Here is a 15,207-nt window from a genome sequence, read left to right as displayed (position 1 = left end):
TAGAGACAGACTTTGACAGATGAAGAAGAGACAGGGCAACGGTGTGGGGACAATTGGGAACCACCAGACATTTTTGGGCAGGAGGGTGGCATGATCAAAGGTGTTATATTGGTCAAGGCTCTTCATTACTCATCATGGACATTAAACTCAAATTAATTTAAACAAACTGAAGGAGAACTGGCTGTCTCATGAAACTAAAAGTCCAGGCGTACAGTACAGAATTCAGATGCTCAAAACAGTGCTGTCAGAAATTGGTCCCTCCTCGTCTCTCAGCTCAACTTTCCTGGGCTAGCTTCCTTCGCTAGTAGGATAATGTCAAGTGACAAAGATGGCTGCCAGCAGCCCAGGCGTTTTTACTGGGATAGCAGTTTTAATAAAAAACTGTGTGGCTGGGTGCAGTGGCTCACACCTGCAATCCCGGCACTTTGGGAAGCCTAGGTGGGCAGATCATCTAGGTCAGGAGCTCGAGACCAGCCTGGCCAACATGGCAAAACCCCATCTCTACTAAAAATACAAAAATGAGGCAGGTGTGGTAGTGTGCGCCTGTAGTCCCAGGTACTCTGGAGGCTGAGGCAGGAGAATCGCTTGAACCCAGGAGGTGGAGGTTGCAGTGAGCGGAGATTGCATCATTGCACTCCAGCCTGAGTAACAGAGTGAGACTCTGCCTCCAAAAAAAAAAAAAAAAAAAAACCCACAAAAAACCCAGAAACAAACCAACAAACAAACGGTTCCTCTTTCCCAAAAACCCCGAGGCAGACACTCACTGGACCATCTTGGCCTCAATGGAATGGACATGTTCTTTTTTGTACAACTTGGCATCAGTCCCTTGGAGTCTGGTCTAGGGCAGTTCCCTGGCCCTTGTCCCCAATTTACAGCCTTTCTTCTCTATAGCAGCAGACATTCTGTAGGGGGAACTGTTCAGCTTGGGGGTGGGGTGAGCATGTGCAGAGGCAAGGTCCTCTAGACTAGGCTTTGAAAGCCATTTCTCATGTATCTGAGGCCTCCAAATGTCCAATCAGGCCAGGGCAGGGGCCATTTGTCCACTGTACAGATTTACCCCCTCAGCCTTGAAGCCCACTGCCACTGTCCAGAAGGCTCCGGCCCCTCCCTGTCCCTGTGGGTGCTGCTTATCAGGTTTCTCCTGCTGGGCTCAAGTCACTGGGCACCAGGCTGCCTGTGTTGCCCCACATGGTGGGTGCCCTGCGAGCCGTTCTGAGTGACTGTAGCACCCATACTGGCTGCCTCTCCATAAATGGCTTCCTCTATGGCTCCCTGGCCCTCCTGCTCTTTGAAAGGAGGGAGGGGTGACAGTGACAGAGGTATTGAAGAGGTGGCAGGGAACTGACTGAGAGTAAACTTTGGCTCTGGCAATGAAGGCAACAGGTGCCTCCAAGAAAGTAAGTGTGGGGGACGGCTGTGTTTAGTGGCTGTGGCTGGCTGGGGAGGATGAAGATTAGTGTGTTGGTGAGTCTTTGGACAGACTGGTAGTGGGGTCCAGGCTGGAGAGCAAAGAAAATGAAGTCAAAAGCGGGTAACAAAGTGAGAGAAATGGTGGGCTGGCAGCTGTGGGAAGACAGGTGAGAATGGGCACAGTGGAGTTTAAACTTTCCAGGTCTGAAGCCATGGGTGATGCTTCCAAAGCAGAGGGGAGAGAAAGGGAGTTGGGAGTGGGGTTGGTTCGGGAACTGGGAGTGCCAGGGAGGGCCATGCAAACAAGACATTGTTTCTTGTTCAACACTTGCTGCGTGAAGCCCACTCGGTGCCACTAAGCACTTGCCAGCAGCTCCTCTTCCAGCTGTCACCAGTGACTGCTGGGGATTCACAAGGAATGAATGAAGGGCAGCTGGCAGCCCTATGTGCATGGACTGGCATGGGGTGGGCAGGCCTATTTGCTTTGAGTAGCAGGGCCACTGTCCAAAAGCCAACTGCCTTGGGGTCCTGCGGTAGCCAGACCCACCTGCTATGCCTTGAGGACAGACAGCTCCTAATCTGACAAGGGCACTGACTACATTGTAAAATCTGACTTCTAGGAAATGCAATGAAAAGTGGAGAAACTAGAAAGTGACCACCCTGGAATAGAGTGGAGGGCCGTCCTCCTCCTCAGGTCTAGACTGTTCAAGGCCGCCAGCTGGACAGGAAGGCATCATTAGAGAAAAAGAAAGTCAACACGTGGTTTGAATTTTTGCCACAGCAGATCAACTGATTCTTTAATTGGTCTGAATTCATCTACCTTCTCAGTGCATTTGCACTGCCTGATAATTGTGATAAACACAGCAACAACAATCGCCTTTAAGATACTGGGCACCGTATACCAGGAACTGTGTCCTCACTGATTATTTCATTTACTTTTCCCCATAACCTCTTACATATGGGGACTTATCCCCCAGCTTACATATGAGGTATGTGAGGTTTAAAGAGACTGACTTGCCCCACGTTGGCTAGAAGTGACAGAACCCAGGACTCTCTTGCTTCTCAGCTCTTGTCTCCTTGTGCCTAACCCCACTGCTATGCAGTACAACATCGGGGCTTTATGGCTCAACTGCAATGTTTTCCTCAAAAAGACAACAGAAGTAATTCTTTGGAAAAAATTCTAAAATTTGAAAATAGAATTAGTAAATTAATACATAAAAATTCAAGATCATTAATCTTGCAAAAAGCTGCAGCTGAGGTAAAAAGGCATTTACAACTGCACATTAAAGGTTGAGTCTTTCGATGAGATCACAGTGAAGTCTGGGACAGCAGAATTAGAGCTGTTATGCCTTTTGCCATGAACTTGAACCATCCAGAATGTTAGGCATAGGCAGATCCAAAGACCCAGCTGAGATGTGTAAAACCCACAGGCTAACTGTAATCCCCTAAGCCAAACAACCCCAGCCCTTGAGGGTGGTGAGGATGAGGTAGACCAAGGGAGGACCTGTGGGGCTGAATCCAATGGCCTGGCTCTCTGGAATTTCCTCAGGAAGGCCAGAAGGCTCAGAGGACCTGTGGGCTGGTAAGAAACCCCGTCCCCATTATTCATGATCAAGTCTCTGCACTCTCACCTCTGGCCCAGGGATGGCCAAGTTGGGAGGGCCGTGGCCCTTTCTGGGGAACCTTTATTTCTGTTCCTCCCCCTCAATCCTTCTCACCCTTCTTCTCTGGTAGGAGCTACCTTGGCTTGCTAAAGGCTACTGCAAATGGCTTTGCTTGTGACCTGCAAGGCAGATGTGCCACGGAGTGGAAAACCTTGCCGCTCTTTATTCCTAAAACTAGAAGATGTGCTCTGGGCTGCAGGCTCTTACACATAAAGTCAGATCAAAACTTAGTGCTTCCATGGTCTGTTTTACGTGTTCAGGTTGACATTCAGAATCCTGTTTTTAGAACCTGATCTAAATTACTGTCTTTGCCCAGGTGCAGTGGCTCACACCTGTAATCACAGCACTCTGCTGAGATGGGCAGATCACTTGAGCTCAGGAGTTTGAGACCAGCCTGGGCAACCTGGTGAAACTGTCTCTACAAATAATGTAACAGTTAGCCAGGTATGGTAGTGTATGCCTGCAGTCTCAGCTACTAGGGAGGCTGAGATAGGAGGATCACTTGAGCCTGGGAGGTCAAGGCTGCAGTAAGCTGTGATGGCACCTCCGCCCTCAAGCCTGGGTGACAGAGTGAGACCCTGTCTCAGTAAATAAATAAATTCTTCTCTTTATGATTTTTTTTTTTCTAGCTCAGAAAGTGTATAATGCTCTTTGCCTTAATAAGAAAGGCAGAGTTTTACTACTTGACAATGGAAGACCTTCTAATTCCTGGATTCAATAATCTATTTACCTGAAGGGCTTTGACTCCTGGGATAGGCAGCCATACCTCTGAACCTTACTTGGCTGTTCTAAGGTAAGAGAAAAGAGATCTTTTACATCCAGATCCCTATTCTCAGCTCCAAGTACAAAGGTTAACCTAATTTCTGAAATCTATTATTTTTCTAAATTTACTGGTCAATAAAACTGACTCAGTCCAGACAATGATTTTGAACCTTGCACACTGGTAGCTTTACCTAAGTTCAAGGCACAGAACAGAAATGAAGATGCCCCCAAGTCCTCCTCTACCATTGAGAATATTCAGCGACTACTGATGACTTCTCTGATCCTAACAGGTCTCAGGCAATAGTCATGGGAAGCCTTGTGTGATACACTCAGAGCAGGGCTTCCTAAGAGGTATAACTGAATGAAAGATGGGACCAAGGGCTGTGAACTTAAACTTTCACCAGGCTCTAATGAATCTCCTTACCTGTTTCAGACAAGTGTGAAGATCAAATACATACAAAAAGTCCCTGACGTGGCGTTCGAGACCAGCCTGGCCAGCATGGTGAAACTCTGTCTCTACTAGAACGACAAAAAATTGGCTGGAGATGGTGATGCGTGCCTATAATCCCAGTTACTCTGGAGGCTGAGGCCCTCTCTGTGCCAGGCACTCTTCACAAACGTCCCAATAGAAGAGAATTTCCCTCCCATTCTATGGAGAATGTGGCACAGGAAACAGGCTCCGCACAGCCTCCCAGTCAGAGAGCAATGGTGATGCTCTGGGCCGCTTGTAACTCATCCTCCAGCGGGGGCTGAAGCCCAGGCCCTTCCTAGCCTCTCCTCCCCTGACCCACCCACTCCAGGGATGACTGGGAAAAGGCATTATGCTGGCGTTGCCTGTCTGTTCCCTGAGGAGGATAGCTGCCTCTGGACCTCAATGCAAGAATTCTCCAGGAGTGAGAGCCCTGGTTTTGCGGCTTCCTCAACCCAGCCTTCCTCACTGTCTCTGAAGCCTATCTATAAATAATGAGTGTAAAAAGCCAGCCCTTCTGTAAGAACAGGAACACTCACTTCCACTTGTGGACTGACAACATTTTGGTTGGCTTCTACTGAATTCAACAGAGGCTAGGGTTTGGTCATGGCATTGGGCACAGTAAAAACGTAGTCTTACTCCGATGTCACAGAAAGGGACAGGGTTTCAGTGACTGGGGTCTCATCATGAATGACACAATAAGGTAGATTATTTAGATGGCAGATCAGCTATATCCCTTGGTCTGCCTCTTTGTGGCCACTTTCCTGCTCATTATGATATCCCTAAAACATGGAGAAGGAAGAGAGACAGTCTGTTAACTCGGCATGTCACTGCCCCCACACTGGCCCATCTGTCAGGGTCCAACAGATGCAGAAAGAGCAACTCTTTCTCCAACTTTTTCTGGGTTATGCCTCTTTTCTCCGTTAAATGCACAATTTGCTGATCTAAGTCTAAGAATACATTTTATAGCACATCTGGCAGTTTGAATGATGTTATTTACAAATGCTGTAAATCAAAGTGCTAGTTTTTCCTATGTTATCCAAGTTTTCAAATAAACCAATAGATGGTATCTCTCCTGAACGAATTCAGATACTATTATCTGTTAAAATTAAACAGATACATTTTCCCCAAAGTCTACGTCAACTAGATTTAACCAGCTATGCCAGGCCTCTGAAGATTTAATGATAAAATGTCTACGGCTAGTATTAAAAATGACCTAGTTTATTAAGAAAATCCATTGAAGTATTTCGAAAACAAAGTCTGGTCTGATAATTTTATGTTATGAAAAGGAATCCTTCTTTTATGTGGCTATAAAAATTATTATGCAACATCAAAAAATATAAAATCTATTTTCTTCTGAACTGCATTTGTTCCTTAAATGAAGATCATCCTCAAGGAGGCAACTGAGATTTAGGAAAAATATTCACAATAAAGCCATAACGTCATGCATATTAGCTAAGTAAGGCTAAGAGGAAATAGCAAATAAAATTATAGAAATTTACCGTTTTCTTTAAAAAAAAGAAAAAGGCATAGGGATAACTCCCATTAACACTGATTTAAGTGGGATCGACAAAATTTATGAGTGAGTGTAAAAGCAGAAGATTCACAGGCTAACTGTCGAACATGATACTGTTTTGCTAGAGAACTCCGAAAGATGGATGAGCTGTTAACAGTGACTTAGTTTAACTAAAAAAGCAGCTGCTCTCTCAAGTACGTGGTCTCTCCAAATGATGTTAAATGCCATGATTCACTGATTAAATACGAAATGTTTCCACTCCGAAATTCACACGTGATGTTTATGTGGAGGACATACTCAGAATTATGACACTGTGATGACAGGCAGAGACAGTGTGAGCCCTGGAGTGGCTGCTCCATGCAGAGGAGGCTGCCCGCTGTGTGTCTGCACATCACCTCCACAGCACCAAGTGGGTAGCCCGGACCACACGTCTTACTGCTGGGGGTCATACACAGGGCAGCAATAAATCACCACTGCAATATTTATAACTTCTTGCCTTGAACCAGAACCAATTAAAAACACACTTGGAAAACATGTTCGCTAACATCCTCTTTAGAATATTTATATGGATCAACTTTATTGCAAGTGAATAAACAGAGATGATGAGTCAAAAAGAAATTTCTCCAGTACTAAACCCTTGATGATACTTTTTAATTCACTAAAAGGAAAAGAATGCACCAGTAGTAGTGGCTACTTATTTTTGCTGAGTGTCCTCTGCTTTTCTGCATGCTCCACAATCTTTTCTTCCACATACAGACCCTTCCGCTTTCGAACTGCGTTCATGTACTTCCGGGCCTGGTTCTCAGAGTCAGCCTTTTCCCCAAAATGCAGGTACTCCTCCTCCGTGGTTGGCACCCAGAAGGGGTCGCTGGGAATGATCTTGTAAAAGAAGATGACAGAATGTGCAAGGTTAGGCATTTTTCATTTCAAACGTTATTCACTGAGTTCCCCAATTCATATACTCTTAGTGAATGAAAAAAGTTAGGCAATGAATGGCTAAGCTTGCTAGGAATGGTAATAAGTATTAAGAATCAGCCGGGTGTGGCGGCTCATGCCTGTAGGCCAAGGTGGGCGGACTGCCTGAGCTCAGAAGTTCAAGACCAGCCTGGGCAACACAGTGAAACCCCATCTCTACTAAAATACAAAACAAAACAAAACAAAATTAGTGGGGCATGGCAGCATGCACCTGTTGTCCCAGCTACTTGGGAGGCTGACGCAGAAGAATTGCTTGAACCTGGGAGGTGGAGTTTGCAGTGAGCAGATATTGCGCCACTGTACTCCAGCGTGGGCGACAGAGCAAGGCTCTGCATCCCAAAAAAAAAAAAATCACTGGAGGTGTGAACACATGGAAGTAGATTTGACAAAACTTGTAACATACGTTATCATTCTTTGCTCATAGTGCCAGTTCATAACACTAAGGAAGAAAGAAAACTATTAATTTTTAATAATATGATTTTAAAAAGCTTTCCTTTTTGCTAGGATATATCTGAATGTTAATGTCTTTTCCAACAATATTTTCCCTTTGTCCTCAACCTCAACAAAGACCAACACATGTAACTACACTTTATTATTAGTACATAAATACTTTTTTAAGATATAGAGTTCCGCTCTGTTGCCCAGGCTGGAGTGCAGTGGTGCAATTATAGCTCACTGTAGCCTCCATCTCCTGGGCTCAAGTGATCCTCCTCCCTTAGCCTCCCAAGCAGCTAGGATTACAGGTGCATGCCACCATGCCCAGCTAATTTGTAAATTTTTTTCTGGAGGTGGTGGATGTACGACATTGTGAACGGGAAAAAATGCGGCAAAATGTTTACTTTAAAATGTTCAATTTTATGTTGTATCAATTTCACTCTCAGTACATTATTTTTAAAGACAGACAGAATGAAATTTCCCAGAATACAGGATACAGCACACAGAGATGGAAATTTTAAAAAAAAGTATGGAAGGAAGTCAAGAGTCATTAAGTATGTATAGGGTGTATCTCACAGTAGTTCCAAAACCAGAAAACAGAGACCAGGATGAGAGTCTTCAGATAAAACACCTCACTGAGTTTGGAGCAAGATAATAAAATAATCCACCCCTGTGACAGTGTTGAAATGCTGGAAATTTGTGGGCACCTGCATCTCCTGAGGCTCAATTCTAACCCACTAGACATTATAGAATGGGAGGTGTGAGCCACAACTGTGCTCCTTGCTCTTGAACAAAGGCTGGAAATAAAGCAGCTGCCTGTGTCCTGGTGCTGAGGCAGATACAGAGAAAATCAGAGAGAAAAGCCAGATCATCTAGAGAAGAACATGAATCAGACCAACGACAAACTTCACATCAGCAACAGATGCTGGGACACAATGAAGTCCTCAGAGTGCTAAGGAGCCTCGGTGTGAGCCTACACGTTGTTATCTACTTAAATAAACCATTATCCAAAAAAAGCCTCTGTTGGACAGACTTTAAAACATACGACCTCTCATGGACACTCAACAAAAGAACTAAGAAATATCCTTCTAGGAAAGAGTCCCTGAAGGAAGGAGCAGGCAGTAAGAAGTGAGAGCAGCCAGGGAGGCACAGAGGCATTATCAGCCCTGGAGTAACAATTCTGGCAGGTGACAGCAAGTCCACAGGAGGAGTGTCTTGAAGTGGGACCCCAGTTAGAGGCTGGGGGCAGAAAAAGAGGTAAGGTCCAGCAATTGGGTGGGGTATGGGTAGGCAGAGTTGCAGACAAGGGCAAATGGATGGAATTTAGATGAGAAACTGCAGTGAGGAGGAGGAGTGGGGAGGAAGCTCAGTCCTGTGGACTTGGCCATCGGAGGGGGTTCTTCTGGGTTACAGGGTGTGTGCTACGATTTTGTGGGCACATCAGTCCCAGAGACTCAATTCTGATTCACCAGGCACTGGGCCTAGGATAGCAAGGCTCATTCTAGACCATTCACCAGCAGACAATGTCACCATGATATCAGCCAGGCTGAGTCAGTGGGGGCTCAGGGCCTGGGCCTGGGCAGGAGGAAGGGAAGGAAGATAGCTGTTACTCAAAACAGCCTCACAGGTCAAAAGCCACCCACCCAGGATAAGGATAGTTGTAGCTATGAAGGGGGAGCATGAGGGAGCCTTGTGGTGATGGAACAATTCTGCATCTTGATTACATAAAGCTATATATGTGACAAATTTTTTTTAGCACTAATGACATACAAACTCCAATGAATATACAGAGCAGAAGAAAGGGAACCTGCATCTTTGATGGTGTCCCTGAGCCATGGTAATTGCTCAGGGACACCACCAGCCCTAATTGCTTAAATAATTACTATTCTGGCTTTATGGTTCTTGCAGCCGAGAACACTCATAATCCATCAATTGATACAGGGTTGTGAAGACTGAGGAAGACATTACATAAAAGTCAGACAGTAAAGCACCTGGCACGTCCTAGATTTGTCTGGCTCCAAAGCCTGTCTTTGCCATGTTTGCAGACTGCCATGAAGACTGAGTTTATCCAAACATAAATTGCACACTGGTACTAGCTAAGTCAAGTGCATATAACTGGTGAAATCTGAACAAGTTCTACTGGTGTGTCAACGTCAATGTCCTGGTATGGTACTGTACTATAGACACAAGAGATGTTAACACTGGGGGAGGAGGTGTGAAGGGCTCAGAGGACCTCCCTGTACATATTTTTTGGTAACTTCCTATGGAAAAAAATTTGTAGTTTTTTAAACAAATTTTTTAAAGACACCCAATCACAAGTAATAATTCTCTTTTGTCTGGAGGTAAAATTCTCAACACATGTGAGAAGCACCAACTGCTTCCAGACTTGGTCACTCTGCTTTGCTGGTGGGAGGGCAAGTGAGAGGGGTGGTGTCTGTTCCTCATACACCAGGAAACAGGCAGAGAGAATGCAGTGAGCGAGAAGCAAGTGAGTCTGTGTGGAATCAAACCCAGAGAGTGAGGGGTAGGGGGTTGGCACGTCACTGAATCTAGGAACAGGCACTGAGGCCAGAGTGAACAGTGCGAGGGTTAACTGCACTGGCTATGGAGCCAGGCAGGCTCCCTTCAATGCCAGTTCCCTACCTGCTTAGCTGTGTGATCTTGGGCAACTTAATTTCCAACGACCATATACCTCGGTTCTCCCATTTGTAAGGATGGAATATTAAAAGTCTCAATATCGCCTGGTAAGGATGGAATGTTAAAAGTCTCAATATTGGGCTGGGCGTGGTTGCTGACGCCTGTAATTCCAGCTCTTTGGGAGGCCGAAGCAGGCGGATCATGAGGTCAAGAGATCAAGACTATCCTGGCTAACATGGTAAAATCCCATGTACGAAAAATACAAAAATGAGCTGGGCGTGGAGGTGCAAGCCTGTAGTCTCAGCTACTCAGAAGGCTAAGGTAGGAGAATCACTTGAACCTGGGAGATGGAAGTTGCAGTGAGCCAAGATTACACCACTGCACTCCAGCATGGCGACAGAGTGAGATCCGTCTCAAAAAAAAAAAAAAAAAAAAAGTCCCAATATCATGAAGACATCTTCTCTCCTCCTGCATCTGTGTGAACAGCCTGAAGCCACTTGCCTCAACAGGCCCAACAGACTCTGAGAACAGTGCAGATGGAGCAATGCCCGAGTGCTCGAGGCTGGTTTTGAATTTCCTTAGTGGAGCAAAGACAAGCCTACTCTTTTATGGTTGTCCAGCTTGTGCTCTACACAAAGGCCCCTCCAGGCCGCAGAGAGGGGCTTGTTAACACACTGAAGAAAAAGGTGCTTTTTTTTTTCTTTCTCACTGCCTCACCCAGAATACATCCACCTAGAGTGAGAATGTATTTTTGCAACTCAGTAGCCTGAAGGGGATGCCATTTTCTGATTCAGAAGACGGTACCCAAGTGCAAACTGTTGCCCTAGGCATTAAGGGAAAAGAAAGCCTAGAAGGAAGAAGCTCTGGGTGCTTCATTTCAATTTTTTGCCCAGTTTTCACTAAGATTACAGCTGGCAGGTGGAAAATACCACGTCCAAAATAAACTTGCTTGGGGCTATTGTAATCACTTCACCCGGTATGAACTTTAGCCCACCCGTCAGGGTAATCTCAGTAATAAGCGGCGAATCTTGAGGTTATGCTGACATACATGTACAACGGCACTGGTTGGTAATATTTTTTCTTTCTGTGTCTGTTATTAGCTCCTTTTCTTTCTTTTTCATAGAAGGGTAAAACATAGGAAGAGAAATTATGAGATTGCTGACTTCAAAGGTTTCCTCATGGAAAAATGCCTGTAATTTTATTTTCTCTATTTTTTGAAGCACTTTCTCTCAAAAGCTCTTGATTGTAAATTATATGGTGTGGTAGAATACAAATGAAAAGAAGTGCCTTGGAGTGAGAAGCCATATCTCAACAACTGTGTTATTTCTAAAGCTGACTATGGGGGAAAAACCAAGACAGCCAAAAAATATCAGATCAATGACATTTAATTATAATGTGGTTTTTAAGATTCCCCAAATTTGAAGCTTTTGGGAACAGGACCATGACAGGTGGCAAGGACGTGGCAGAAGGATAGTACAAAACTGGGGCACAACTTTTCTTGAGAACATTTTTCTCTTAAGTTATTTAAGAGACTTATTTTTAATAACAAGATATAGCTAAGCCAGAAAGTAATATATATTTTTTAAATTATTAAATGTGTAAGATCAATTTTAAGATTTGTTTTTAAATTTCTGAAGGATAAAGGAGATGGAAAACCATCAAGGCCTTCATGTACAAAAACTGCCTATTTGGGAAAATCTTGCTGTTTTTATACTAGTTGTCTCTAAATATCCCTAATAGATATTTCAGGTAGGCATATGGCCATCTAGATTCAGAAGGTTGAGGCATATTTTTTCTATAAAGAGCCAGATAGTAAATATCTTAGACTTCGCAGGCCATATATGGTTTCTATCACAGCTACTTTACTCTGCTTAAAAGCAGTCATGGAAAATACGTACATGATTGGGTACAGGTGTATTCTAAAAAAATTTATTTACCAAAACAGACCACAGGCCATAGACCTAAAGACTACATTTCCCAGCCTCCTTCTTAGGTGGGGCCTTGTTTGATGTGCTCAGATGACTGGTTTTGGGCACTGGGATGAGGGTGAAATGATATGTGCAAGATCCAGTTTGTGTCCTTAAAGGGAATGAGAACATGTGACTCTTCCTCATCCCCATTCTGATTGGCTGGAATGCAGACGTCATGGGTGGAGGTAGAGCAGCCACTTTGGACAATCAGTGGGAGCCAAGTGTTGAGAAAGGCAGCAAGCCAGAATGGGCCTGGGATCCTACCACAGTGAGCCACAGGTCAGCCCTAGTCTGCCTCCCTAGACACAAAAGGAAAGAATCTCTGCCTTATTTGAGCCACTATGTTTTGGGATCACTTTATTAGAGCAGCCTTACCTGCTTCCTAAATAATATATCTGACAACTAACAAATGAAGGGAACTTTATACATTTAAAAAAAATATGCTTTATAAAATCACTTGGAAGGATAAGACAATAAAATGATGAGATTTTAAAACAAAAATAGTATATAAGAATTCAAATGGATCATTCTTCCAATAATGATGCCATTACAACAGCTCTGAATGCCTATCAGGGATCTGCATTTACAGACAATCCCAGTGAGTACTTAACCTACATCCTTTTTGTTCTGTCTAACATACTATAACCCAGTTTTATGCGCAAGTGTTAATCAAGGACATCTTCATGAGATGGACGACTTGTCATCTCTAAGATATTCAGAAGCATGACTTGTGAATTCTGAAGGCAGTTGCAGCAATGGTAATGCCAATCAAGAAAGCATTCTTCCTCTCAAGGTCATTGGGTTGAAGTGGGCTGAATCTCTCTGGTTCTAACTATTGTTTAGCCGTGTTGCTCTGTAATCACACATCAGGTAAGTAAAACCTGTGGTAGAGGATGCTGTAATAATAATGTTTTCGTATAGTTCACTGCATAGTTCCTATTTTTCAGCCACTGCCTTTTCAAATGCATCCCTTATGTTTCTTATATAAAAGTTGAATGCCAAAAAACAAAACCAAAACTAAAAAGCTAGAATTCTGGATAAATGAGAAATTACTACCCACAAGCTCAGAAATTACAAAATTAATGTTTTGTGTCTACTGTTTTCTACATAATGAAATGCAGCAATATCTCATCAGATTTGATAAGCCAGCAAAACCATCAAAACACCATTAAGTTTTCAGAGAAAGATGCAAAAGGTAAGAAAAGATTCACAGTAAACTACTGTTAAAACCTAGACTTTGTACTGACCAAACTCTATGATGTAACCTAAATCATAGTGTTAACCTTGGTTCTGTCAAGCATTACGGATGTGACTTTATTTTTTTTAAAGGAAAAGCAGACACAATGGAGTGCTCTGGGATAGTTACTTCACTTGCAATCGATTTAGATGATATGAACTTACTGAATTAAAAGCAAATTTGCCCTGTCCAAAGTCAATTCTTCTGAAGTACCACCCTTCTTTACTTCACTGATTTACTTGATTATGAATTTCATTTTAAAAAGAAAGTTCTCCCTCAATTATTCTCACTTTCCATTCTCATCTAAATTTAAACTCTTCTTACAGTGTTCTGGAAAAAGGGACCCATCAGGCTAAAGAAAGTGAGAAAGATAACAGCTTCACATTGAAGCTAAATCATGAGTTTTGTTGAAATAGAGTTTAAGAATAAAACCATGGATAATCTGTGTGAAGCCCCGTGCAGTGCCACACTGCTGAGAGCAAACCAAAAGGAATGTGGTACAGACTCAGAAAATGATCCATGGGGAAACGATCTTCATCAGCAAGGGCTGGTCAGCTGCAATGTCAGGCACTAGGTTAGATGTTTGACCAGAGAGTGAAAAACACTCAGGGAGGGTCCATGATTTCCCAAATCAGTAGAAGAATTAGTATTTGAAACCAGGACTATCTGACTCCAAAGTCAATGCTTCTTCCATTACCTTACAAACCACCATGGCAAAAGGTAATAATGTGAAGTTATTTCAATTCCCTGTAAACCACCACCACAAAAACTGTTCCTTAAAACAACTTTTCTACTTACATCCTTGGGTTTAAAATTTTCTTCCTGACCTTAGGCTTTTTCTTGAAAAGTAAATTGTTTTTTGCACATGGCTTTCAGTTTGCCTTTACCAGCCTTTTCTCATGCGGCACCTTCTGACTGAATGTCCTTCTTAGCTGGCTCACGTCGCCTTCGCCTGTAAGGATCTGTTCAGGGTGGCTGGTCTGACCTTACCTTTGCCTCCTGTTATTATTTTTTCACTAACTTAACAATGCGTTCACAATCTTTCCTTCTCTCCCCAGCAATGTGGATCTGTTAGGTTTTCCTTTCTGATTACAGATAAGGTTTGCCTTTTCACCTACCTTTACCCACACTGACGATGAAGGGTTCTGAGTGGCTATTTCATTCCATTCTCATTTCACAACACTTGAAAGCCATGGAAACCTTGAATCTTCATAATGGGGATGGAAGAATATACAATACATCATAATTTAAAGCTACCCCTTTGCAAGAAGTGTAACTGTTCCCTTCTAAATACTGGAGATAATTTTTTTTCCCTGGAAGAAAATGTTCTTAAAATTTCACATTCAAAAGGTCCGTGATTTTCTATTAAAAATCTAAAATATATATTTGGATGAAAAAAGGATTAAATTTTCAGTATCTTAAATTTTATATTGAATAAAAAGAACAAATGAGAGCGACTGTGTGTGTGTGTGTGTGTGTGTTTATTATAAGCCACAGATGATCTCAGGATCATTCAAGCTGGATAAAAAAGCCATTTGCTTTCACCTGTCCATTTGACTGAGTTGAGCCATACATAGAAAGGCCAGATGCCATGATCTGTGTTGTCTGCTATTCTTGGGCTCTTCTGTAGGGAATGCACCCATAGATAAGAAGGAAGGAATGGGAACTTGGATTTTTACCTCCCAATGGCTGAATACCAGTTGCGGGCTGGCCAGGCCACTTGTCCTCTTCCTGATTTCATCAGCAAAACCAAAGCTTTCAGCAACAGGCAGCACAGCCTTAATAATGAACATGTCTGTCCCTTCTTTCATTTCTTCTTGAAGTACCCGACCTTCTCTCTTTGACAAGACAGCATAGACTCGACCTGCAAAACCACAAATCTTTTAAATTCATGCATCAGTCATATGGCTTGAGCCATACAAAGACATGATTGCCCATACACCCTGTAACAATCCACTAATGATTCAATTTGTTCTCAATAATGTTGGTTTACAAAAGCATGGAACACTTTTTAAGTGTTTATTTAAAAAGCATGAGATTTATAGAAAAATGAGAAACAAAAAATAACAAAAAGTTAAATCACCCTAAACTGCACTGTTCATAGTCAAACCCCATGATACAGCATGAGATGG

The 15,207-nt window shown here is 43.1% G+C and overlaps 1 protein-coding gene across 2 annotated transcripts in view; it reads right to left on the bottom strand.

The window, feature by feature from the left end:
* Nucleotides 1-6,372: 6,372 nt before the first annotated feature.
* EFL1 (elongation factor like GTPase 1) overlaps nucleotides 6,373-15,207 on the bottom strand; it is a 122,273-nt gene continuing 113,438 nt past the window's right edge. For both annotated transcript variants that reach the window (XR_013518774.1, XM_002749186.7), the window contains exons 19-20: nucleotides 14,755-14,939; nucleotides 6,373-6,700 (exon numbers count right to left, since the gene is read on the bottom strand). Coding sequence is in view for 1 of the 2 variants with exons in the window: in XM_002749186.7 (XP_002749232.4) it covers nucleotides 6,512-6,700; nucleotides 14,755-14,939 (374 nt within the window). In the remaining variant the exon portion in view is untranslated. The remainder of the gene's footprint in view (nucleotides 6,701-14,754; nucleotides 14,940-15,207) is intronic.

The sequence above is a fragment of the Callithrix jacchus genome, chromosome 6 (assembly GCF_049354715.1).
Source record: "Callithrix jacchus isolate 240 chromosome 6, calJac240_pri, whole genome shotgun sequence".
Lineage (NCBI taxonomy): Eukaryota > Metazoa > Chordata > Mammalia > Primates > Cebidae > Callithrix > Callithrix jacchus.
This window is presented reverse-complemented; position numbering and strand designations above follow the sequence as displayed.